Source organism: Megalobrama amblycephala, linkage group LG18 (genome assembly GCF_018812025.1).
Source record: "Megalobrama amblycephala isolate DHTTF-2021 linkage group LG18, ASM1881202v1, whole genome shotgun sequence".
NCBI classification, from domain to species: Eukaryota; Metazoa; Chordata; class Actinopteri; order Cypriniformes; family Xenocyprididae; genus Megalobrama; species Megalobrama amblycephala.
Window position 1 is genome coordinate 10,891,312 of NC_063061.1, and position 26,366 is coordinate 10,917,677.

General features: G+C 37.2%; 1 protein-coding gene across 3 annotated transcripts in view; it reads left to right on the forward strand.

Annotated features, from left to right (window-relative positions):
* The window catches only part of grk6 (G protein-coupled receptor kinase 6), a 61,673-nt gene that overhangs the window by 21,372 nt on the left and 13,935 nt on the right, over positions 1 to 26,366 (forward strand). For all 3 annotated transcript variants that reach the window (XR_007181424.1, XM_048167321.1, XM_048167322.1), the window contains exons 3-14: positions 7,210 to 7,322; positions 12,293 to 12,370; positions 13,255 to 13,355; positions 15,029 to 15,121; positions 15,699 to 15,762; positions 16,604 to 16,744; positions 17,349 to 17,539; positions 17,697 to 17,734; positions 20,229 to 20,318; positions 20,406 to 20,614; positions 22,834 to 22,971; positions 23,466 to 23,603. Coding sequence is in view for 2 of the 3 variants with exons in the window: in XM_048167321.1 (XP_048023278.1) it covers positions 7,210 to 7,322; positions 12,293 to 12,370; positions 13,255 to 13,355; positions 15,029 to 15,121; positions 15,699 to 15,762; positions 16,604 to 16,744; positions 17,349 to 17,539; positions 17,697 to 17,734; positions 20,229 to 20,318; positions 20,406 to 20,614; positions 22,834 to 22,971; positions 23,466 to 23,603 (1,394 nt within the window). In the remaining variant the exon portion in view is untranslated. The remainder of the gene's footprint in view (positions 1 to 7,209; positions 7,323 to 12,292; positions 12,371 to 13,254; positions 13,356 to 15,028; positions 15,122 to 15,698; positions 15,763 to 16,603; positions 16,745 to 17,348; positions 17,540 to 17,696; positions 17,735 to 20,228; positions 20,319 to 20,405; positions 20,615 to 22,833; positions 22,972 to 23,465; positions 23,604 to 26,366) is intronic.

Sequence of the window (26,366 nt, forward strand, 5' to 3'; positions counted from 1 at the left end):
GTGTTTAGAATCCATTGGTATTCTCCTGAAAAAGGTCATTCGGGAAAGCCTTGGGGATTTTTTTGCCCTGCTGTGTGTCAGATTGTGATGACATCACCTTAGGGAATTGAGAAAACATGTCTGCATCGACTTTTGTCAAAGGTCATGTTTGAATTGTTTGTATGAGAATGTGTCTGTTTTATTGCCATTGATTCATAAGCTTAGAAGCGTCTACTTGCCACTTCAGGCCAGACAACAGCAGATGTTCAGCCATTTTTTTCTCTGTTTTAAAGCACAGACGCTTGGGCTGGCACCTGAGGAAGTTCTCAGCTTCCGTGTTTAAATGCAAAGAACCAAAAAACAACCTCCACAGCAAATGACAACATGCCCAGAAGCACACTGTAATCCACGCAGACACCTTGGGTTTTCTTTCTCTGCTCACAGTTCTCTGCTACCAGACAGGAAGGCTGACTGATTTTCAGTTTTGACAAAAACAAAACTATCCAATTCAACATGCATCCATGCCTAGATATATATAAACAGCCATTATGGTTTCCATGTAAAGCTCCAGTGGCCTTCTGTCTATATGGATTTTGTGAGCCACCACTGCAACCGTTAATGAGCCTTCAATTCAGGTTTATGACATTGACTATATTCCCCTGGCTGTATATTTGACTTTATCACAGAATTGCCCCCACTAAACAATGACAAATGAAAGTCTAATATCACCCAGTGCTCTTGGAGATTTTAGCATGATGTTGACCTTGTTGGAACCAGCAAACAAACTCCATCCTGAAGTCCTGTTTAGTGTAAAATTTTCTCTGGCCCCAGCATGAAAACATGAAAAAAAAAATTTCATTGTTTTTGACTCATGTAAACTTGTATTTTAATAAATAAGCCCTCCAAATGCTCTCGGATATGTGTGTGTGTGTGTGTGTGTGTGTGCATATATATATATATATATATATATATATATATATATATATATATATATATATATATATATATATATATATATATATATATATATATATACACACATACACACACATACACAGTGGGTACGGAAAGTATTCAGACCCCCTTAAATTTTTCACTCTTTGTTATATTGCAGCCGTTTGCTAAAATCATTTAAGTTCATTTTTTTCCCTCATTAATGTACACACAGCACCCCATATTGACAGAAAAACACAGAATTGTTGACATTTTTGCAGATTTATTAAAAAAGAAAAACTGAAATATCACATGGTCCTAAGTATATGTGTGTATTATATATGTATGTGTGTATATATATATATAAACCTGATCAGTTATCAGTTATTTTTTCTGTATTTTTTGCCTTTCACAATTAGAGAAAAGCAGCAGTGTTACTGAAAACACACAAAGCTGGGGTCTGAGTTCTTATGAGGTTGTGGTGTGAACAAGAAAGGGTCTGAGATCACTTCAGTGCTGAAGAGGACCAAAAAAAGAACTGGGTTCTCTTTTGACTCCACTAGATGGTGAACACAAAAAGGACTGAGGTCACTTTCGGCTGGTTCCCTTTCTGGTTGACTTTGAACTGGGTTTGGTTCTTTTAAAATGAACTATATGTGAAAACACCCTTATTACCACTTTTACGGCCCAGAAAGGTACTAAAGACATTGTTAAAATAGTCAACGTAACTACAGTGGTTCAACCTTAATGTAAACCTTTAAACAAAAATAACAACTTTAATCAACAATTTCTTCTCTTCCATGTCAGTCTCCTACGCTGTTTACATTGTAAACACAGTGCAGTGCCTTCCGGGTTCTTCCGGGCTTAGTATTGGCCGACGCTGTTCACATGAGCAGCACAACGCATGCGTGTGATGCTGACGCAGGAACTGGCCAATAATGAGCCGCCGTTCTGAAAAGAACCCGAAAGTGCTGCACTGTGTTTACTATGTGAACAGCGTATTCATGAATCTAGTATACTGAGACATTCAATGTTCTCACAGATGTTTACATTCATTTAAGACATAACCGACTGTGTTAATATGTCATAAGATACGAAAGAGACCTCAATTCAGTATTCGTGCGCTGATGGAGAGTGCACTTTGGGTGTGCGCGTGCAGAAAACCTTTATCAAACAGTGTGCGAGTAACAAATTGAGTTCTCTATCGCATATCCTTGCTCTTAAAAGGTTTCAAATTGCTCATATTGAAATTGGTAAGATTTAAAAAGCATGCAAATGATAAACTATCGTGACAGTGCCAGTGACAATTCAGTTAACTGCTTCAAACATCTTTCACACTGTGCCTGGAGCCATCAGGTAGTCCTTATTTTCGAGCCCTGATTTTAGAATTTTCCCTGACAGTTCATGTTTCTTGCACCAAAACAGTCGTAATTTAGCTGTACACAACAATTTTACACAAGTTGTGGTTTCAGTAATATGCATTGACGAATTGTGTGCTAATGCACTCAATTGGATCAATTTTGAGGGTCATGAAACCCCTCTGAGAATTAACATTGTAACAGAGAGCAAGACCCTCTTCCAAAGGCCAATCTCTCCATCGCTTCCGATGACTTTGTACACTCAAAGCAAGCCTTGTGACTGTATGAATGAAACCATGTTACTGCTCATTTAATCATAAAATGGGCATGGGGGTCAAACCTGGTTTGTCTTTAAGGTTTTTAATGGTGTTGTAGAATTGAAGACCACCCCAGGAGGGGGAGGAGAGGAAGATAAAGCAGTCCCATTTCATGATCAATTATTAACAACATAAAATTACTCACAGTCTTCTTGCTACAACTGAGACAGTTTAAAACTCATCACTAAAGCTTAAAGTAGTCAATCAGAAACCCATTGATGTAAACCACTGAACAAAATTGTGCACCACATATTGTGTGATAAATTGACTTTTTATGACCCCAAACTCTTTGACGTAATCAAATACAGTGGCACCAAAAAGGATTTGAACACTTACACCAAGAAATAGAGCTCAAATACACTTTTTAATCAGTACATTTCATAAAAGGTACTGTCTGGTATGAAGCAATAAATACATTGTTCAAAAATGACCTCAAGACCAGCTGGTTGAAAATAATCAAAAAGTAGCTCATGAAAAGTGACGTTCTGAGAAAAACTCCTAGCATAATTCATTTCCAGATGCCACTTGATTTTAAAGTTTGTATCTAATGCAGTTAAATTGTGAGTGCATTTTAGAATGCACATTAGCTTTTTTTCCATCTACCGGTTAAAATTTACATCAAAAATTTGGTTTGATTTTCACATTGATCTGAACGGCTCTGGTCTGAACAAAAACAGCAGACAGGCTGAATGAAAATGTAAATCCACTCTTTGAAAGTAGTTGGCGCTTATGGAACAGCAGAAATAGAGCTGTTTCCAACTTGCGATACACAAGTTTTTCAAATCGCAATAATTAAATATGGTTTTAGTGATAATTAAAATATGAAAAACACTGATAAAAATGATTTTATGGAGAAGTAAATACTACTGAAAAAAACTAATGTAATTTCAACATGGAAAAAGTTAGTTCAGGCAATAATTAAAAAAAAAAACTACTGTAAGTAAATTCTATAGACCTTATGTAGCCCCGCCCCTTTTCAGCGCTGCGCTCGTTGTCTTTTGACTTCCGGCTTGTATTTCCACAGCGATCTTATGTATTTATGAATGAACGGCTCATTTTAAAATCTTCCCGGTCTACTGACATTTGTTAAGACATCTGCTTTAAACATAACAATGCTCATGATAACTTTCATTAACTCTACAACAGGTAAATCCACTTCACTAGCTAATTATTCTTCAACAACTATGCCATAGAAATATATACAGGGCTACCGCTAAAACGGAAGTTCAAAGACAATATTCTAAAGATGGCGGCGCGCTTGTTTCTCTGGAAAATAAGGTCTATAGTAGCACTCAATTCAAGCTTGTAGAAATTAAAGCGTAAATATCAACATTCTAAAATTAAGTAAAACTACTCAACTTTTCTGATACTGGTGCTCCCATCATTCACTGGTCCTTGAATAATTAATGAGGTTGATTTTTCGCTGTTTTCTAGCTGTATTTACACTTTTATCATTGCTTTTGTGGTTAGGTTTAGTAACCTTGCCATTTTGTGACATTTGGAATTCATTTTCTACTCAAAATGGCACATTCATACTCAAAAACGTCCATCGAATGTTACCGTCGATGTGTAAAGTAGAAATTACTCAACCGTTTAGCCTACTGGCCAAGTTAAAATTACTTATTTTCTTTGTTAAGAAAAGAAGTAATAGTTTCAGGGATTTTTTCAGTGCAGTAATACTAACCATCAGGCATTTTTATGATGGTTTATCATCAAACCGCTTCATCCATATAGGCTTAAGGGAACGAATCAAAAGAGAGAGAGGAAATAATAATAGCATAAGAAACAAAATACAACATTTCAGTAAAACGCTCTCTTGTGTATGTCTTGCATACATTTAAATATGGCAGATAATGCTACAATGGCATTAGCTGACATGTGATGTCAAGCTTGATTACGCATTAAGTATTAACAAGCTATAAGAGCAGAGGACAATATTTTCAATGAATAATGTCACAAAGGTTTAATATATGCTTCAGAAGCTTTATAGTGATATAACACACAAGTTGTTTTATTGTGCCTATCACTTCTTACATTGAATGAAAAAGAGCTGCATAAAGATTCTTCAGAATGTCTACACAAAATAATAAAGAAAGAAATAAACATACGAGTTTCCTAACGAGGGTTAGTAAATGAGAATCTTTTTCCTAAGCTACAGTACTTAAGATTCTTGATGGAGACACCAGCATCTCCACAATGTATGGTGGTGGCCACTTTCAGCAGTATATCTGAAGACAAATATTTCTCTAAAGAGATCTCATCTACTCTAATTAAAACAAGTGTGTATCAACAGCAATAATGTTGATTGTTATCTGCACTCTACAGTACATCTTTGCGCTTTGTGCCAGCAGCGTTATGAAGGAGCTGTAAGCTCTCCATGTATTTATGCGGCATTGCTATCAATACCAGCCTCCTACACACTGCCTCTATATTGCTGCAGGTCCACACACTCCCATCCTGCTATCTCTTTGCATATACCTGAGAAGCAAATGCAAATCTCAGCCACTGGCAACAGCCTTCCCACTCTGTTCACTTCAATGCATTCTGTCTTCATAATCACACTCATTTCAGCCACTCCATCAGGTGTGTGGCCAAAGACGTGGTCTAGAGAAACTGTTACAGTCGGAGCCTTGTGGTTTGAAGTAATTGCATGTTAGGCTATTGCTTTATCTTAAATTGAAAGAGCTCTTTATCAATTTGGGTAATTAATCGACCAACATTTGCCTGTTTTGAGTTTATTTGCTAGTAATTGTGAATTTCTGTTTGGAAATGTTTTTTGTGTGTTTGTTTTGAGTAAATATTGTGCAAAATAAGTGGTCTTTTCATTTCATTCAGCATTACGTTGACCATTGCCACCCTGATCTCTAGATCAGTGTTTTTTTGGTCCATAAAATAAAATAAAATTATGAATTAAAAACAAAATAATTCACAAATTTCAATTAATTAAAATGAGATTTAATTTTTAATTAAAATAAAAATTAATAAATGTTACATTAAATAAAATGACATTTTAAGACATTTGAGTTGAATTAAAATTTTTAAATTAAATTAAAATAAAATCGATTTTAAATAAAATTAAAATTAAATTGCATTCAGTGCTCCAGGCTAACATTTCAGAACATTAGCACAGGTGCCACCAAGTTCTACAGATGGTGGCGCCAGCAACTGATTTGGTAGTGCTGGGGGGTGGGGGACTTTTAATCATAAAATGACTATTGCTTATTACCTGTATTGCTTATTACATATAATGACTAATTGCTTAATACCACCTTTTCAATAATAAGTGCAACACCTAATAATATTACACGCCTATTTCTTGGAAATGCACATTTGACAGTAAAGCACTGAGCTTGAGCTGAAATGCAGATAAAATAAATTTTTATTAACAGTAACGTAAAAAAAAAACAACCTAATTTTATAGAGAAAAATGTAAATATTATTATTTTTAGTTATCACATTAAAATTAACATTCAAATTGGATAATATTTAGAGCCTTGAAGTGCTGGAAAAAGTGTGAAGCACGTTAAAGTCCTTGAAAAGTGCTTGAATTTCACTCTCTAAATGTTGTACGAACCCTGAAATGAATAATATAAAAACATTTCACTATTTCTTTTACAATACCATGGTTACAGTTAGCATTACTACATAAAATTCATGGTGAATGTTGGTGATTTGTGGACTGAAAAGCCAACTTGTTCGTTCATGGCACATGATCTTCTGGATTCTAAGTCAGCACTATTTGATCTGATATGATTTATAACAAAATTCTGCACAGAATTTGAATGCTTCTCACTAGATCTCGCAGCGATGTTATTAATACTGTGGCGAATTCAAACTCTTTCTCGCTGGATCTCCCAGCCAGCGTAGTGTAATAACGGTGTAGCGTAATCAAGATTGGCCCGAACAGTAAACCTGTTCTAAGCTCGCGCCGTATTGCTCCGAGCTGATAAACTGTCTGCGCAGTTTCGTTCCCCTTTTGTTTTGTTTGCCGTTTGATGTTTTTCATATGCAACAGAAATGGCAGTTCTTATCAGTTGGGCAATGTAGTGGTTGCACCAGTGCGACCTCTAACAAAATTTACTCTCATCCAGCAAGAAAAAGGTCTCAATACTCAGTGCTCAATGATTTCTCAGATCTCAATCATTTTTGCACATTGTCAGGCTTATGCAGTTCATGAATTAAAAAATTTCAATGTTACTTTGGTTACGCTAAACAATTTTAGTACTGTGTTGGGTCACCACTTGATTTTCAGTGTAAAACTTGGGTCTGAAGCAAAACTTGCTGTTATCTGTTATTCTTTAAATTTGGCTTAAACGCAACAGCTTTACCAATCCTGGGCTGTGCCTTTGATATTCTGAAGATGTTGTCGATGTTATTATCCATTTTGTTGCGGTCAACTAATGGTTTCGTCTCTTCAGTTTCCTTTCCAAAGCGAAAAGAAGAGAGGAAAGTGCTATTGATTTTTATTGTATTCATTGATTGTCCCAAATGATATTTACTCCTCCTTCTCTCTCTCTCTCTCTCTCTCTCTCTCTCTCTCTCTGTGTGTGTGTGTGTATGTGCTTAATACCACCTTTTCAAAGCCCTTAGTCACTGTGTTTCATGTTGGTCTCTTTCCACAGAGAAAGACTACAACAGTCTTTGTGAGAGGCAGCCAATCGGACGCTTGCTATTCCGTCAGTTCTGTGACACCAGGCCGGAGTTGAGGCGCTGTGTCAAATTCTTGGATGTTGTGGTGAGAATTAATTCTCTTTAAACTATTTTTGTATCTTTCCCTTTCATCTGCAAAACATCTGGCCTTACGTACAATGAAACGAGCAAGTTGAGGCTAGTTGTGGAGCAGCTACAGGAATAACTTTAGCCCCTATCCTACCCTTACCCTGTTTCATAACATACTGTGAGGTCAGTGTGGTGTTTAGGTACACCTATGTATGATATTAAAACTTGCTATGATTGCCATTGCTAAATGCTACAGCTATGGAAAGAGCCTTTAAGATCCGTTCACACCAAGGACGATAACTATAAAGTATTAATAATCACTCTGAGAATAAGGAAGTCCACACCACAGCAATACAATAACAACACGGAGAAACAATATTGTTAGAATCACTTTTAGAAATTTTTTTCCAGATAATCAAAGATAAAAACATTCATAATTATATGAGTAATTTGCACTAAAAATAGACCTGCCCAAAAACTCTTCTGGATTCACAAACACTTTTTAAACTTCAGATTTGATAGTTAAAATTGTGTTAATCAATTCCAATAATTCGTAAATAGGGTGTGTGTTCACGCTCATTCGCAATTAGCGGAAATTCTGGAGATGTATTACAACTACATACATTTTTTGTACTGTATTGTTGTGGGATATTTGGACTCCCTTCCCAGGTTTGGATCCAGTATATTGCAACAAAATGCAAAAGAGACTAATTGGCCATATGCTTAAAAAATTATTCAATGAAAATGTAAGCTTGCAGACAAATACTACTGGTGCTCAGAATAAAAAAAAAAGAGAGGAAAAAAAAGAAAAAAATAATTTATAATAAAATGTATTGTCACTATTAGTTAACTAATTAATTTTGTTATTATATGAAATTAATAGCTAAAAGATTACATACAGTACTGGCCAAAACTGATGTCCTGTCTATGCAAATTTACATTTACATCCTTTTTCAAATATTATAAAAATAAAAGGATTTTGTTAGCATATTAGGTAGTTATGCTTGGAGTCAATTATTTTATTTGTGAAAACGCAATGAAACATGCCAAATTATGAAATTTTTGGCCAGGCTGTTATACAAAGAAAGGTTTCATTTGTTAACATTTAGTTAAGATTAGATACTTCCACATCAGTTATTAATCTTAGTTATGTTAAACTGAAAATTTAACAAACTACAGATTTTTTTTTTTCCTGTGAGCATTTTATTTTTCTATCCATTTTGTTTTGACATAGTAAAATAAAAACTGTAGCTATAGTTTGCCTTTTATTTATATATATATATATATATATATATATATATATATATATATATATATATATGTGTTTTGGGACGCCTGCCTTTACGCGCACATGAACTTTAATGACATCTCATTCTTAATCCGTAGGGTTTAATATTGAGTTGGCCCACCCTTTGCAGCTTCAACTCTTGTAAGAAGGCTTTCCACAAGGTTTAGTAGTGTGTTTGTGGGAATTTTTGAGAAGCTGTTGGACGAGAAGGCCTGGCTTGCAGTCTTTGCTCTAATTCATCCCAAAGGTGTTCTATCGGGTTGAGGCCAGTCACGTTCCTCCACACCAAACTCGCTCATCCATGTTTTTATGGACCTTGCTTTGTGCACTGGTGCGCAGTCATGTTGGAACAGGAAGGGGCCATCCCAAACTGTTCCCACAAAGTTGGGAGCATGAAATTGTCCAAAATGTCTTGGTATGCTGAAGCATTAAGAGTTCCTTTCACTGGAACTAAGGGGCCAAGCCCAACCCCTGAAAAACAACCCCACACCATAATCCCCCCTCCACCAAACTTTACACTTGGCACAATGCAGTTTGACAAGTACCTTTCTCCTGGCAACCGCCAAACCCAGACTCGTCCATTGGATTGCCAGACAGAGAAGCATGATTCGTCACTCCATAGAACACGTCTCCACTGCTCTAGAGTCTGTTGGCGGCATGCTTTACACCACTCCATCCAACGCTTTGCATTGCACTTGGTGATGTAAGGCTTGGGTGGAGCTGCTCGGCTATGGAAACCCATTCCATGAAGCTCTCTACACACTGTTCTTAAACTAATCTGAAGGACACACGAAGTTTGGAGGTCTGTAGCTATTGACTCTGCAGAAAGTTGGTGACTTCTGCGCACCGTGCGCCTCAGCATGCGCTGACCCCACTCTTTTGATTTTACGTGGTCTACCACTTCGTGGCTGAGTTGCTGTTGTTCCCAATTGTTTCCACTTTGTTATGATACCTTCTAACAGTTGAGCGTGGAATATTTAGTAGTGAGGAAATTTTACGAATGGACTTATTGCACAGGTGGCAACCTATCACGAATTCACTGAGCTCCTGAGAGCGACCCATTCTTTCACAAATGTTTTTAGAAGCAGTCTGCATGCCTAGGTGATTGATTTTATACACATGTGGCCATGGAAGTGATTGGAACACCTGAATTCAGTGATTTGGAGGGGTGTCCCAATACTTTTGGCAATATAGTGTGTGTGTGTGTGTGTGTGTGTGTGTGTGTGTGTGTGTGTGTGTGTGTGTGTGTGTGTGTGTGTGTGTGTATACAGTCAAACCCCAAAATTCTTCATACATTGGACTACCAGTAAAAATTATTCAGACACTTTGACCACTGACCATGTTTTGCTTAAGTGTTATCTGACATAATTATGAGTTTTTTCTGACACAGTTTAACTCTGAGATCTTGTCATATTTTATTATCATTATAACTATAGTGAATAAACTGTATTAATGAATGAAATGTTCAAGGTGTCTGAATAAATTTTGGTTTGACTATATTCATGGTTAAATTGAACTTGTAGGATCATTAAAAACATATCCCCTCTGGATATAATTTTTGGCCCACTACGGTATATGGGCAAACAAACTTTTATTATATTATTCGGGTAGATAGTGTTATCAAAATGCAGTGTCATCAGTTTTCCTAAAAGAACAAAATTGTCCAGATGTTTTATGTGTGCTTTGGAGCAGAAAATACTTTGGAGTTTGAAAATACAAACACTTTCATGAATCGAAAAATTTACATCAGCGTGGCTTTACGATCTGCTCTTAAATGAGGCTCATATCTTCAATGAGGCCCAAAGGCGAAATCCACCAGACTTTTAACATAATTACTGCATGTGCACATAATAAACAGAACATTATTGACCGTTGGTGTGAACTCTAATATAATATTGTTATAGTTATCATAATGGGTGTGAACGAGGATTTAGAGTTGTTAGTTTAGCAACATGCTACTTGTCATACACTACTTGCCTGCCAACATTTTCAACTTGCCCAAACACAAAATGGCCCAATAAAGAAAGTGAAATTTCCTTTAAGTGTACTCTTATTATTATTGTTGAGTTGCTGCTTATATGTATAGCTTTTCAGTTCCATCAATTATGAGCTTCCTTTTCTGTTAGTATGCAGCCTTATAAGGCAGCTACCTGTAGATAGTAAATAGCATGGTAGGACATAAGAATTTGGAACAGAGCCCATGTCTTTTGATTTAAAGTGATTGTAGATTCATTTCACTACTAATACTGTTCATAAAAACATCTTCTGAGCCTCCTTCATGGCCTGCCTCTTTTTGTTCCTTTGCCTCCACCCCTTTCAGAAGTCGGGCGACCCAGCTCTGAACAGGAATGCTGGGGTCACATTTGCACCACTGCCTCTACCCCGAGTAAATGCCTACCAGCAACTTTTCCACGCCCATAACTTAGGGGCAAGCAGATTACAAGATTTAAGATCTGTTATTATAAAGCTTGACACACTGGCCTTGGAAATAAAATTACATTCAAACAGAGAGTACCAGACTCTCCACTAAGCATTTAAAACTACTGCTTTGAGATCAGTTCTGCCCTCCAAAATCCTGTTATAGGGCAAATCTTGTCTTTGTAAATATTTTGACGTGACATGCAGTTTCAGATATGGAATGCAGACTCATACTCTGTTCCTTCAAGCTACAACATAAACATCACAACACGCATGTCGTCTTACGCGTACATGCACACGCCCACATGAAAAACTTGCTAGTGTTTGCTCCACCTTGAAAGACCTTGATGCTGCATATTTTGTAGAGAAATTCTATTTGTGGTGTTCTGTAAATAAACATGAATCTAAAACCATATTGTACACATTTTCTGAAGCAAATGTGTGCGGTGCATGTCTGTGCAAAACTCGCTGCCATGGTGCTAGGGTGTTGTGGGTGTTTGCCAGCACATTGGTATGTGATTGCTACAGCGGTTGCTTGCTGGTCCAAGTTGAAAAAAAAAAGGTCCCTGAATATGGTTCTGGACCCTTCTTTAATATTTGCATGTTTCTCATAGACCGAAGCAGCAGTCAGTTGCATGTAGGAAATTATCAAGATAAGTAAATGATTGGGATGCATTTTAGTAAAGTGGTAAAGACTTCAGTGTTTAAGCAACAGAAAACAAGGCATTGTAGAAGTGTCCCCACATATTCAGAATATTACGCTGCAATGTAATCTTTGTGATATAGTGAAATATCTTGCAGTTTTGATTATGATTTCCTTTGATGTTGCTTTTATTAAAACTAATTTTGATGGATCAAAATTGTATTCTTCAGATGTATTCTTCCGTATTCATCATGATGAGTTTGGATAAAATCCTCATAGAAATAAAATAACTGTATTTTACAGCCTTTTTAGGTTCACAAATTTAAAATGTACAATGTTGGTTATTTTGTTTTTTTGTGTGTGTTTTGTTCCGTTTTATTTTGGGTTTCTTTTGTTTTTTTGTGTTTTTTGTTTTGTCTTGGGTTTTATTTTGTTTTTTGTTGGATTTTGTCTTGTTTTTTTTTTTTATGTTTTGTTTTGTTTTGTTTTCAAATCCATGCCTTTGTAAACTAAAAAATGAAACTGACCTGAAATTGAAACTGTATTGAGTGATGATAATGTAAAATCATAAGTGTGTAAATAATGAAGATTGTAGACATCAAAAAATATTACAGCTAATGTTTCTCCATAATTTCAGGCGGAGTATGAAGTAACACCAGACGAGAAGAGGAAGGAATGTGGACAGGAACTCCTAGACAAGTACCTCAACCCAAAGGTACAGAGAAGAGTAGCACAGGGAAGACCTATATTATTATTATATTAGTGTGTGTTGCAAATATATTTATTTAAAGGGTTAGTTCACCCAAAAATGAAATTTCTGTCATTAAGTACTCACTCTCATGTCGTTCCAAACCTGCAAGACCTTCGTTCATCTTCGGAACACAAATGAAGATATTTTTGATGAAATCCAAGAGCTTTCTGACCTGCCCATAGACTACAATGTTATTACCAATTTCAAGGCCTAGAAAGGTAGTGAAGACATCGTTAAAATAGTCCATGTGACTACAGTGGTTCAACCTTAATTTTAAGAAGTGACGAAAATACTTTTGTATGGAAAAGCAAAACAAACAAAAAACGTCTCTTCCCTGTCAGTCCCCTACACTGTTCAAATAGTAAAACACAGTGCAGCGCTTCTGGGCTTCTCAGAACGCCAGCTCAGTATTGGTCAGCACCTGCGTCAGCATCACACGCATGAGTCATGGTGCTCACGTGTACAGCGTTGGCCAATACTGAGCCATGTAGTCACATGGACTATTTTAACGATGTCTTTACTACCTTTCTGGGCCTTGAAATTGGTTATGACATTGCTGTCTATAGGAAGGTCAGAAAGCTCTCGGATTTCATCAAAAATATCTTAATTTGTGTTCTGAAGATGAATGAAGGTCTTACATGTTTGCAATGACATGATGAGGGTGAGTAAATATTGACAGAAATTTCATTTTTATCATGATTTAATTGTTTTGTTTTTTTTCATTTGATTTTGATAAGTTTCACTGTAATGTTTCCTCTTTTTTGCTTTGTTTATTGTATAATTCATGAGCATGAATGCATTTATTTTTGTTAAAGGATAGTTTCATGTACTAATTCTTCCATTTGCAGTCAGAGGACTATGTCCCTGAGGTAACAGAGGAGATGGTGACTAAGTGTGCAGAACGCTTGCAACAGGAGGCATGTAAAGAGCTCTTCATGGAGTGTACCAAGTAAGTCTTTTAGACAGGAAACACTCTTATTATCCCATTAGCACTGATAGATGCAACTACACTGACACTGTCTGCCAAACACATGGCATCTGAGCAATACATTTCTGAAGGAAACGAAATTCTGAGCATTTTCAAGCAAATCAATTAAAGGCCACGTTCACACTGTCAGTTTTTGGGATTGACAACCGCATTTATTTACAGGTGTGAGTCTTGAAATGTCTCGTTCACACAGCAACTTACAGTAGGGTCTGGAACACTGCCTGTATGAACGTGCAACAAGAGTCAAAGCCCGTATTCTCTTACGAGTAACCATAACGACAGTGACCAACGTAATATTAAAGATGGCGACGTCCATAAAACTGAAAAGTATTATCACTTGGCATGACAAGATACCATTGGAACCGCGAGTTCATTCATCAAAACTTAATTAACCGACAGCAGCATGTAAACGCACTAGCCGGAGTCCTTAACCGATACATGTGTGCGACGTCTCGCGCATGACACGGCATTTGAATTTGGAAAAGAAACAGAAAACTGATGGGAGTCGCTCCGGTGGAGAACAGTGACTGTGAACAGTGAGAACAGTAAAACACCTTAACAGAGTGGCTCTCTCGCACTGTATGACATGACAGACAGCTAGTTGTCCAGTGCGGTTCCGTTCACACAGCGCAAATATTCGTAGAATGCGGTTGTGAGTCCTGAAAATTTACGGGTGTGAGTTTGGTTATAGAATGCGATTGTCACTCCCGTAAATAACCGTACTGTGTGTGAACATAACCGTATTAAGGACTCAAATACAGGACTGACAACCGTATTCTGCTGCTGTGTGAACGTGGCCAAAGTGTATCTTGGTCGATTTTCAACCCGCTTCGTATTGTTACAGTGTCGATAGTATATGTAAATGAACAATGTTTACTCATTCTCTCTGTTACCTGGAGCTAGAAATTCACGTTTATTTGTCAGCAAAAGTCTGCCAGATGAAGCAAAATGTGTCACCCGTTGGACTTGTGACAGCTTCGGGGCTTTTGTTATAACTACAGATTATACTTCCACATTTTTGTATCCCCGCCCACAGACAGTCGGTTCGACAGAGCGTTTTTAACGGAACAGTTATTTTGGGCGGGACTGACAGAACAGCCATTTCTTTTAGTTTTTCCATTTGGCCTAAAACACTGTGTTCGTGGTCATCCACACAGAGGTTTTTCAGATTTCATGTCATGGCGTTCTCTCCATATTTGCAATTCTTTGCAGCCTTCATCCACAGCCTACAAAGTGCTGGATCCTTTACTTGAAACTGAATTCTAAAAACTGAATTGAATTCACTGGAATTCTTGCACCCTGGAGCAATACAAACCAACACCATTACGACTAAAAGTTTGCTAAGAAGTATTTCCTACTAAATCAAGGTAGTATTTGACTCTGGTAAGCGTGTCCATAGCAGACTGGGGGGAGTGGCCTTGGACGGCAACATGCCCAGTGCATTATGGGTGTTGAAGTTTTCCTTTTTTTGGCAAAAGGGAAGAAAACAGACTTTTTTCTGTTTTCTCTACTCAGGTAGCACCGATTTTCAAGTATTATGATGAAGTACCCCTTTAATTGAATCAGGATGCGCGAGTGAGATCGTGTTTTCACTGTGCAGTCTAGTAACTCTTTCTCTCAATGTTCTCTTGTAGACTGATCCATGACTACCTGAGCGTGGCCCCCTTCGCAGACTACCTCGATAGTATGTACTACAGTCGCTTCTTACAGTGGAAATGGCTTGAGAGGTATAAACAACACCTCAGCACATTTTTTACTTTTTGGATTTGTTTACAATGTATGAACTCAGTAATTTTCTATAGTTCTGATGTTAAATGAGAGAAATTATTTGTAGCTAAGAAGTTTTTCTTCACTGCCAAGCAGATTCTAATTATTCCTTTGGGTGCCATGATTTATTTATGAAGCTGAGCTTATATAAACCAGATGCGAACTCTGAACTTGCTATTTATTTACTTTTAGTCATAAAAATGTCCTCTGACTGAAAGTCTAAGCCAGGCTTGGACAGTTCCCATCCAGACCTTTTACAGAGAAGTATATGATATGCCGGAACAAATACTTTCACTGTCATGTACACATTAAGAGGCCTAGTACACTAGCTATCTACTGAATACAAAAAAAGTCTTAATTAGATTTAAAGCTTGCGTTTTAACATTGTGCGTCAGTGTCTCTTGAGATATAAGCTTCTTGTGAAGGCAACAGGACGTTATTTTTCTGTAAAAGTATGTTATAATTAAATAAGACTGGGTCATGTCCGTTCTTCTGAAATGTAACTTTTGTTTATTATTCTCTTCCTCTCCTTGACAGACAGCCAATCACAAAAAACACATTCCGTCAGTATAGGGTTTTGGGAAAGGGAGGCTTTGGTGAGGTGAGTCTGAAATGATTAAACGTCGCTCTGTTTATGGCAGAAACATAATCTGGGTGTTATTAGTTATTATCTGTAATGCCACTAAATCAAATGTTATCTGTCCATTCCAAGGTTCATAAGGCTAATATGCTATTTTTGTTACACTTATCAGACATAAAAACTTCAGATTATCATACATACTGCCAGTCAATGTTGGCAGATATAGGGAAAGCAAGTCTCCAATTCTGATTTCCCTACCAGATAGCTAATCACATTCAGAGTCTTTTTATTGCCCTCCGCTGCCCTGTGGAAGGTCCTTTTGGATAAATCCCTGTGAGGAACTTGTCATTTGACGAAATGAAAAAAGATTTTTTTGCATCGTAACATATTAGTTGTATTTATTGAAATGTTATTTATTGAAATATTTTTTCATCATGGTAGTAAATGTTTTTTTTGTTGTTGCTGTTTTTACAAATGTTTTTACACTTATAGTATTGAGAATTATTATTGATAAAAATCAGTAAAGATTTCACAGCAAAAAGACTGAAGTGGGTATTTTTAGAATTATACTAAAAGGCCTTTTGCAAAAAATCTTCTTTTTTTTTTGCAAAATTTTGATCATGTTGAAAATTTAGAGGCCTTAGAATTATGCATATCAAATAGAATACAGTAGGCTTTATAGGGTTAAGGGTGAAATGTGACCCATACATTTGAGATTCACCCTCTTAGTACAAACTGGCTTTTTGTAGTTTTGCTCTCAGTCCTCTTTATTAACGTAATGCACATAAATGAGTATTTCGTGTAACAAAATTACAAATAAATGGGCCTTTAAATTCTCACACTGTGTTTTTTTGCACCCAAGGTCTGTGCATGCCAGGTGCGGGCCACAGGGAAGATGTATGCCTGCAAAAAGCTGGAGAAGAAACGCATCAAAAAGAGGAAAGGAGAGTCCATGGCCCTGAACGAGAAGCAGATTCTGGAGAAAGTCAACAGTCTGTTTGTTGTAAGCATCTGTAGTGCATGTTTCGCCCAATCTTAAACGTGGCTTGTTTGAGCGTTATCTTATTCTTCTATCTCCTCTGTTAACCACATGCTTTCTATAAAAAACATGAAGTCACTGTAGTTGTGAATTCTGTTTTTGGACTGATTAGTTCACAGATGCTCTGCTTTTTATGAGTGCTCATTCTGGATCTTCAAATTTAGGCATGGAGATCTGATGCAGAAACATTTTAGTTTTACTATTTATTTTTTTTAAATAGTACTATTGAACTATTTAATGTTAACATTCAAAATTTTATTTAAGAACAGAAACCGGAAAATTGTTTCTTGACACCGAATTGAAAAGGTGTTTCTCAGCAGTCTTTCAAAACCTTAACATCTGATTGTAACCCCTAGTTTAATGAAATGATAACTTTGTATTTGGGATTTGTATATCCAAAGGCCTGACCTCGAGCATGCTATTTTGAGTTGTTTTGTTTGGCTATTATTCTCAGGATTTTCTTGTAATTTCTTCCTACATTTTTAGATACTTTCCCACGCAGGCTTTATCAAACATGGGAATTGTGTTTTGTAAATGAAGCGATGTACCTTTCTGTTTTCTCATGGAGGTGAGTCTCGCGTACGCGTATGAGACAAAAGACGCCCTGTGTTTGGTGCTTACGCTGATGAACGGAGGGGACCTGAAGTTCCATATCTACCACATGGGAGAAGCAGGTTTTGACGAGAAGAGAGCTGTGTTTTATGCTGCTGAGATCTGCTGCGGGTTAGAAGACCTCCATCGGGAGAGGATAGTATACAGGTGAATTTTGTTTTACAAGGGGCTGTTTGCAAAAAAAAGAAAATACTCATACAGTATTTAAATGCTGTTTTATATGCGTTTTTTTTATTTATTTTTTTATGCCACACATGAGTCTACATAGTTGACTGACCTGCTTTCTTTGTTCGTCTTCTGTCAGGGATTTAAAGCCAGAAAATATACTGTTGGATGATCATGGTAAGTTAGCAACTGATGTTTTCTTTGTGATTTACCAATCAAATTCAGCAGATAGTGTAATGTTATTTGGTATGACAATGGTAAAACAAATTTCTTGAAGAAAAGCAATGCCACATGGAACATCGCATCCTAAACTGTAGCACTTATGTTTGCCACAAGAGGGAGTGCAGTGTATAATATTGTTTTTGAGCCATACAATTTAACATCCACGTTTATAACATACTGTGGTAACAGCTGTATGTATCAATTAATTGAACTTAGGCTTTTAATTAATGATTTATTTATCAAGCGAATTACATGACATGCTGCAGGGTTCCCTAACTAACTAACTAACTCATGGTTAATTTAAAAATGTTTTCCAGCCCTAAATAACTACATACAGTATACTATATACAGTTCTATACTATATAGAACTACAGTAGTCAATATTTGAAGTGAATCAAAACCTTCTTCTTAGGACAGCTTTGATTAACTTTTTTGATCCACTTCAAACGCTGTCTACTGTATATAGTATATACAACATGGTTCTACAGTATAGTTCATTGGTTATTTTGAGAAATGAATACAGCAAGGATGCAATAAATTAATTTCAAATAAATGCTGTTCTTTTGAGGTGTTATTTCAAAGAGTCCTGAAAAAAAGTGTATCACATTTTCCACAAAAATATTAAGCAGCACAACTGTTTTTAACATTGATAATAATAAGTGTGGTTTAAGCACCAAATCAGCATATTAGAATGTTTTCCGAAGGATCATGTGACACTTAAAACTGGAGTACTGATGCAGCTTTGCCATCACAGGAGTAAATGACATTTATCATTTGATACTGTATATATAGTGAGCCAAAACATTATGACCACCTGCCTAATATGCTGGTGGTCCTCCGCGTGCTGCCAAAATAGTGCCGACCCGCCAAGGCATGGACTCTACAAGAGCCCTGAAGGTATCCTGTGGTTTCTGGCACCAAGACGTTGGCAGCAGATCCTTCATGTCCTGTAGGTTTTTTGGTGGTGCTGCTGTGGATCAAACTTGTTGGTCCAGCACATCCCACAGATGCTCAATTGGATTAAAATCTGGGGAATTTGGAGGCCAGGGCAACACCTTGAACTCTTGAACCTCAAACCATTCCTAAACAATGTATGCAGTGTGCATTATCCTGCTTTGAGGCCACTTCCACCATGGAACACCATTGTCATGAAGGGGTGTGCCTGGTCTGCAACATGTTTAGGTTGGTAGAACGTGTCAAATTTATGTCCACATCAATAGCCGGACCCGGGGATTCCCAGCAGAACATAGCCTAAAGCATTGCACTTCCTCTGCCTGCTTTTCGTCATCCCATAATGCAGTCCATCACTTCCCCAGGAAAATGACTCACATGTACACAGCTGTCCACATGATGTAAAAGAAAACAGGACTCATCGGACCAGGCAACCTTCTTACGCTGCTCCAATGTCTTTTTTTTTGATGCTCACATGCCCATTGTAGGTGCTTTCGATGGTGGATGGGGGTCATCATAGGCACTCTGATTGGTCTGTATGACTCTGACACATTCCTCCCAAAACCATCATTTAAATTTTGTATGACTTGTGCCACAGTAGACCTTCTGTTGGCTCGGACCAGACGGGATAGCCTTCGTTGCCCTCATGCATCGATGAGCCTTGGGTGCCCGACACCCTGTCGCCGGTTTGTCATTTGTCCTTCATCGGACCACTGTTGGTAAATTCTCACCACTGCTGACCGGGAGCCTTGCCGTTTCAGAGATACTCTGACATGGGCCAAATTGTTATGGCAAGGCGACCCAAGTCACTCAGATCTGTATTCCTGCCCATTTCTCCTGCAGTCAACACGTTGATTACGAGAACTGATTGTTTGCTTACCATCTAATCTACCCAGACATTAATATGTAGCATGGTTAGGAGATGATCAATGATATTTGCTTCACCTGTGACTAGTCATAATGTTTTGGCTCATCAGTGTATATTGTAACAATATTTCATAACATTACTAAATAGTTAATGTATTTTTGATCAAGTAAATGCAGACTTGGTGAACATAAGAGGCGTCTTTCCAAAACATAAAAAATCTTACCAACCCCAAACTAGTGTATATTGTACAATGTTAAATACTAATTGATTTTGAAATATAATATAGTATAATATAGCTTTTAAAGTGTTTGTGAGTTTATAATTTGTTAGATCATAATACTGAAATCAACTCACAAACCACTAGAGATATTCATGGAAAAGTCATGGAAAAAAAACAGAAATTGATTGAACCCTTATGTTAATTGAAATCCCTCAAATGAAGATAATTCGAATATATTAAATGATTTTGGCAAATGAAATTACAAAAAAGTTATTAGTATTGAAAAACTAGTTATTGTAAATGCACTAAGCAGCTTTTGAAGTTATCTAGTGGCTCAAACCACTGACAGACATCTTTTAAGCTTGCTTATGAAAGGCCTAATGTGACAGAGCTGTGACGTTTCTTCTTAGGTCATATACGTATATCAGACCTGGGCCTGGCTGTGCATGTACCAGATGGTCAGACAATCAAAGGCCGGGTGGGCACTGTGGGGTACATGGGTACGTCTTTGCCCTTATTAACCTCTAAACAATATCAGCAGCAACTAGAGCAATCAATGTAACCTCCAGATGTTTGTGTCCTATCAGCTCCAGAGGTGGTGAAAAACGAGCGTTACACATTCAGTCCAGACTGGTGGGCTCTCGGCTGTCTCCTCTACGAGATGATTGAGGGCCAGTCACCCTTTCAGCAACGCAAGAAAAAAATCAAGCGAGAGGAAGTGGAGCGGCTAGTCAAAGAGGTGGAGGAAGAATATTCCAGCAAGTTCTCAGAGGATGCCAAATCACTCTGTAAAATGGTTAGTATCCAATTAAATATTAATTATCCAATCCAGGGATGCACCGATATCACTCTTTCCAGAATGAGTCGTATGAATCGATACTTTCATTTTTGGTACTCACCAATACTGTTTACTGATACCTGAATTTTCATTGCATTTGTACATTTTTTAAAAATATTGCTTAGAAAAACCAAAAGAATATTAATTCGTTTAGCAAATATGTTTCCTTCAGTTATTTTCATACTTAATTATGCCTGATTAAATGTAATGTACAAGCTTCTGTTACTTGCACTGTTCATTCTATTGCACTATTGTGTCATCTATAATTTTATAACAAATCACGCCACAACAGCTTTGAGGCTTTCTACACTGGATGCGACAACTCGACCATTGCAAATCCATTTGTTCTTCATGTCTGTAATAGCTCAGACGCTTGAAGTATGTCAAAAATAGAACAGGACTTCAGTTTACTGTCGGGAACATATCAAACCGAACGACCGAACTACAAACTTCTCAGCAAAGTTTGTGAGAAAGGGATGTGCCCTCGACAAGCTTGCGCGTCTTTGCTGTGCTTTGCTATGTACGTGGGGAACAGGACTGTAAAATGAAGTGCCACCAACTTCTTTAATCTCTGATATCTCCATATCTCTGTTCAGTTGTCTGTGTTTCTTTGTCTGGACACAAACACTGTACACATTCTGTGTGGTATCGAAGCTTTTTAATGAGTACGAGTACACGAGAGCAGTATCGGCCTGATATCGGGATACTTTACTAATTAGAATAATAGCAATTAAACACTTAAATCCAATATTTCTGAGAAAATGTACATATCAAAGATGCTCTGTCAAGTTAACCCTCACGCAAAAATAAAAATTCTGTCATCATTTACGCACCCTCATGTCGTTCTAAACCTATAAGACTTTCTTTATTCTGCAGAACATAAAAGAAGATATTTTGAAGAATTTTGCTAACCAAATAACTGTGTTCCAAATTATTCTGCAAGTGACACATCAGTAGGATTTTAGTACAATAAACATTCAGATTTTAGTTTAGAAATACACTTTCTAACCGTTTTATTGCTGTGGTGTTTTTTGCTGCATGGGATTGTGCGTTGTCATGCATGAAAATCCTTTTAATTTCAGAAGGCATTATCCATCTTTATAGCAGAAAATGGTCAGTTCTAGCAGATGTCATTTTGACACCCTCAGAGACCCCCAGGGACCTTCCATCTTACTTCCCAATATTCCAGCTCAAATCATCACCCACTAGCTCCTTGCTGACATCACAGTCTTGTTGGAATTGGGTGGCCATTCACCAACCATCCACAGATCCATTCATCTGGACCAATTATTGTAGTACGGCATTCATCAGTGAATAAAATAATTTAAAATGAGTCTTCATGTATTTCTAAACCCACTGTAAACATTTCTCTTTGTGAGCTTTGGTTAGAGGTGGCTGAAATGCAACTTTATGCACAACTGTCAGTCTACATGGAGAGGTTCTTGAGACTCCGAAAACACCAGCAGCTTCAAATACCTGTTTGCTGCTCAACAGTGGCTTTTCTTTTTTACAGCTGCCCTTTTAAAACAATTTTGTTTGACAGAAACTTTCCTTAATAAGCCTTTATCTTTATCGTTCTTCTGTGCTCTAATCACTCACAAATCTTTTGACAGTTCGACAATCTCTATTCAGTTTTCACAAAATATTAGTTGTTTTCATGCCTTTTGCAAGACACTGCACCTTTTCATGCTTTTCATCTTCAGTAAGATCTTTCTTCCTCCTCATATTGCTTGAAGACTGTGACTTGCTTAATAATGTGGAACAACCTCTCTAAGTATTTTTCATATTTACCTAAGAAGACCTGGCAAACTATTTAACAAAGCTGTCTGAGATTTGAAAAATAAAAGAAATAAAACAAACAAACACTTTAGTTGAAAAACTAAAATATGAATGTTTATTGTACTGAAATCCTACTGATATGTCACTTGCATAATAATTTGGGACACAGTGTAGTTTTTGGTTCCCAGTGACTTGTTTTAAGAAGAGTAATTGTATATTTTTAATATTTTAATTGTATATCTTTAATTATTTAATTGACTGTTTTGCCATAATTGTATATATGATGTTGATATGACATTAAAATAAATACATTTTGAACTTAACCGTTATCAAAAAGTGGGCATGTCAATGAAAAATTATGTATTTTATGTTTTGTTTTTTCATTGTTTTTTGCTTAGCTGCTAGCCAAAGACCCTTGTGAGAGGCTTGGCTGTCAGGGGGGCGGAGCCTCAGAGGTGAAAGCCCATCCTATTTTCCGTTCCATCAACTTCAAGCGGCTTGCAGCTGGCATGCTCGAAGCGCCCTTTATTCCAGATGTAAGTATTTTCTGAGACTGGCACTTTAATTTAAATTGTTTTGGGGAATATCAGTCATAACGATTATTATTACTATTGCTCTTTCACTGTTTAAATGAATAGTTCACCCAAAAAATGAAAATTCCACTATTTTCTTTTTTTTGAATAATCATCCTCGCATTGTTCCAAATCCATTTGAATTTCTTTTTGGCTTGGAACACAAAAGGAGACATTTTGAATAATGTACCAGTCGCTCTTTTCCTTGCAGTTGCAATGAATGGGAACTTTACATTATGGGAGCTTTCAAGCTTTAAAAAAGGACACAAAGGCACCATGGAAGTATCATAAAAGTAGTCCATATTACTTTTTTATTCATACAACAGCTTTGGGGAAAGAAAAGAACAAAATTTAAGTCAAATCAGAGTGTGTCTTGTGAATGATTTGTTCATAAAATCAGACATCGCTTCAATCAGACAACGCACAGATGTGTAGCATGATATGTTTCTATGTTTCAGCCTCAGGCCATCTACTGTAAGGATGTGTTGGACATCGAGCAGTTCTCCACAGTAAAGGGGGTGGAGCTGGAGCCCAAAGATGACTCCTTCTACAGCAAAGTATCCACTGGATGTGTTCCCATCCCCTGGCAAAATGAGGTCAGGTCACTACCCAGAATAACCTCAATAAATGTTTTACTCTGAACACTGATTGCTGGTTTATGACCAGCATGCAATAAAAAGGAAATTAACATTGACTTTGATAATGTGTACAAACAGACTGCAATCAATGCAAATCGGTGATATTTTCTCTTGAGAATAAAACAGGACGTGCATGCGATGTTGCCATCATGAAATTTACTTAATGAAATGAATTGAGATGTGACTACATATCGTATAGTTTTATTTTATGACAGCTTTTATCCTATAACCTTAAATAGTTTCATATTTTTTTATTTAGAATCAGTATCAAGACATTAGAATGCAAGGTAGAAATATTTCTAAATTAACCATTATAAATTAAATGACTTTTTTTATGAATAAAAGTAACTGTCATTTTAGTTCGGAGGACAGAATCTGTTTTGTTTTCCTGTTTATTATTTAGCTTTCATTCATATTTTGAGTGAGCTTTTATTTGTATATTTTAATTGTGCTTTTGTCATTTTTATTAGTTTTTTTTTTTTTTTTTTTTTTTTTTACAAATATTTCTAAATAGGTTTGGAAACACTTTACAATAAGGTTCTATTTGTTGACATTCATTAACTACATGAGCTTAATTCACGCCATGTCGCAATGCCCGTAATTGCATGATTTCAACTTGTAAAAATCATAGAGCTCGTAATTACATTTTGTAAGCTAGCAATTTTCTGAGAGTTCCTACATGTACCACCTGACTGCTGCAGATTCATTTGGGCATTGATAGTGTTGTCATAAAAATGCATAATTCCCAGTCCGTGGACGTGAACAGCTTCGAGTAGAACGTTACGTGTTGTCATCTCAAAATGACGGTAATTATGGCCCTGTCCCAAATGGCACACTCCGGACTTGTGGACTTCCACACTTTGGTGACGTCACGTAGTGCAGACCTATAGGGCCCTTGGCGCGAGTCCACGAGGGCGCATTGAGAGGTATTTTTGGGACAGACTCGATCGTCACGGCGGAAATAACGGTCTGGCTGTTTTTTGACAGGAGCTGCAGGTTCGAGGATAATATTTAGCATCGAGAACCGGTTTCTTTTCTTTTGCAAAATATTATCTCCATGTCAACTACACAGCCTGCTTTTATATATCAATATCAATATATCAATATATACATGCTTATTTAAATAATGTATACAGTTGTAATAATACATAATGTTCCATTTGAACTAAGATTACAATTTTAACACATAATTAAAGCTGCAAGCAGCGATGAAAGGGCCCTCGCACCCGGGCTCACCGCCACCCGTTGGCCTTAGGAAAACAGTGAACAGTGGTCGACATGCATGTAAGCGAATGAATACAGGAGAATTATGCCATTAAGTCATTTTGAATTGCCACACTTCCTGCTGCCAACAGGTGGCACTTTGACTATAACCAAATATTGCGATATAGATGTGTTCAGACCAGGACTGTTATCACGTGAAGTTTGGAGCAGATCGGACATCATATGCCTGAGTTACAACAACTTCCTGTTTCATGGCGTTAATCGCATACATTAGCACTTAGCCAAGTGTTGCATGATTTAACGTGTTTCTAGTATGTTTGGTACTTTGTGGCATATTAAAATGTGGTTCTGGGAGGGAATTACAGTGTAAAGCATGCCATTTCCTGTTGCCAGCAGGTGGCGCTATGACTAACTGAATATTGGCATATAGATATGTTCAGGCCAGGACTCTTATCACACATGTGAAGTTTGGGGCAGATCAGACATTGTATGCCTGAGTTACAACGGCTTCCTTTTTCATGGCGGAACAACAGACTTTGTCATGCCGCCACGGGCACGCCCTTCAGCGAAAACTCTAGATCTTCGCAAATTAACGTCACAAAGGCCTTTAGATTAGACTGACAAAAAATGACATTGATCTGATTCAATCTCTAGGAGGAGTTAATCACAGTGTAAAACATGTCATTTCCTGTTGCCACCAGGTGGCGCTATGACTGTAACTGAATATTGTTATGAAGATGTCTTCAGGTCAGGACTCTAATAAAACATGCAAAGTTTGGGGCAGATCAGACATTGTATGCCCGAGTTACAACAACTTCCTGTTTCATGGCGAAACATCGAACTTTGCCAGGCCGCCACAAACACGCCCTTCAGCGAAAACTCTAGATCTTCGCAATTTAACATCTCAAAGGCCTTTAGATTAGACTGACCAAATATGATGTTGATCTGATTAAAGCTCTAGGAGGAGTTCGTTAAAGTACAACATGTGGAAATGGCAAAAACTGCCAAAATTTTGTAGAGAAAATTAAAAATATCTCACTTCCTGTTGGGTTTACAAACTTTGCACCCAGGGGCTTTTTTGTAGGTATTGGGCTGTTACATCTGTCTACCGAATTTCATAACTGTACGTGAAACGTAGCACGAAGGGCGCTTAATTGAAATTTTGTAGGTGGCGCTATCGAGCCATTTTGCCACACCTAATTCTGAAACCCATATCAAATGTAAATTTTCACCACTTCTGATGCGTGTGCAAAGTTTCATGAGTTTTTGAGAACATTTAGGCCCTCAAAAATGTGATTCATTTTGGAGAAGAAGAAAATTTTGGCTGAGCAATTCCAATAGGGTCCTCACACCATCGGTGCTCGGGCCCTAATAAACATGTGCGTGAGTTTCAGATAAATTTACAGGTTTAAATATAAATACTAGGTTTACATATGACTCAGTAAAGCCCTGACATTCGGTTCTATTTATTTAATGAATCATAATGCGATCGTATTA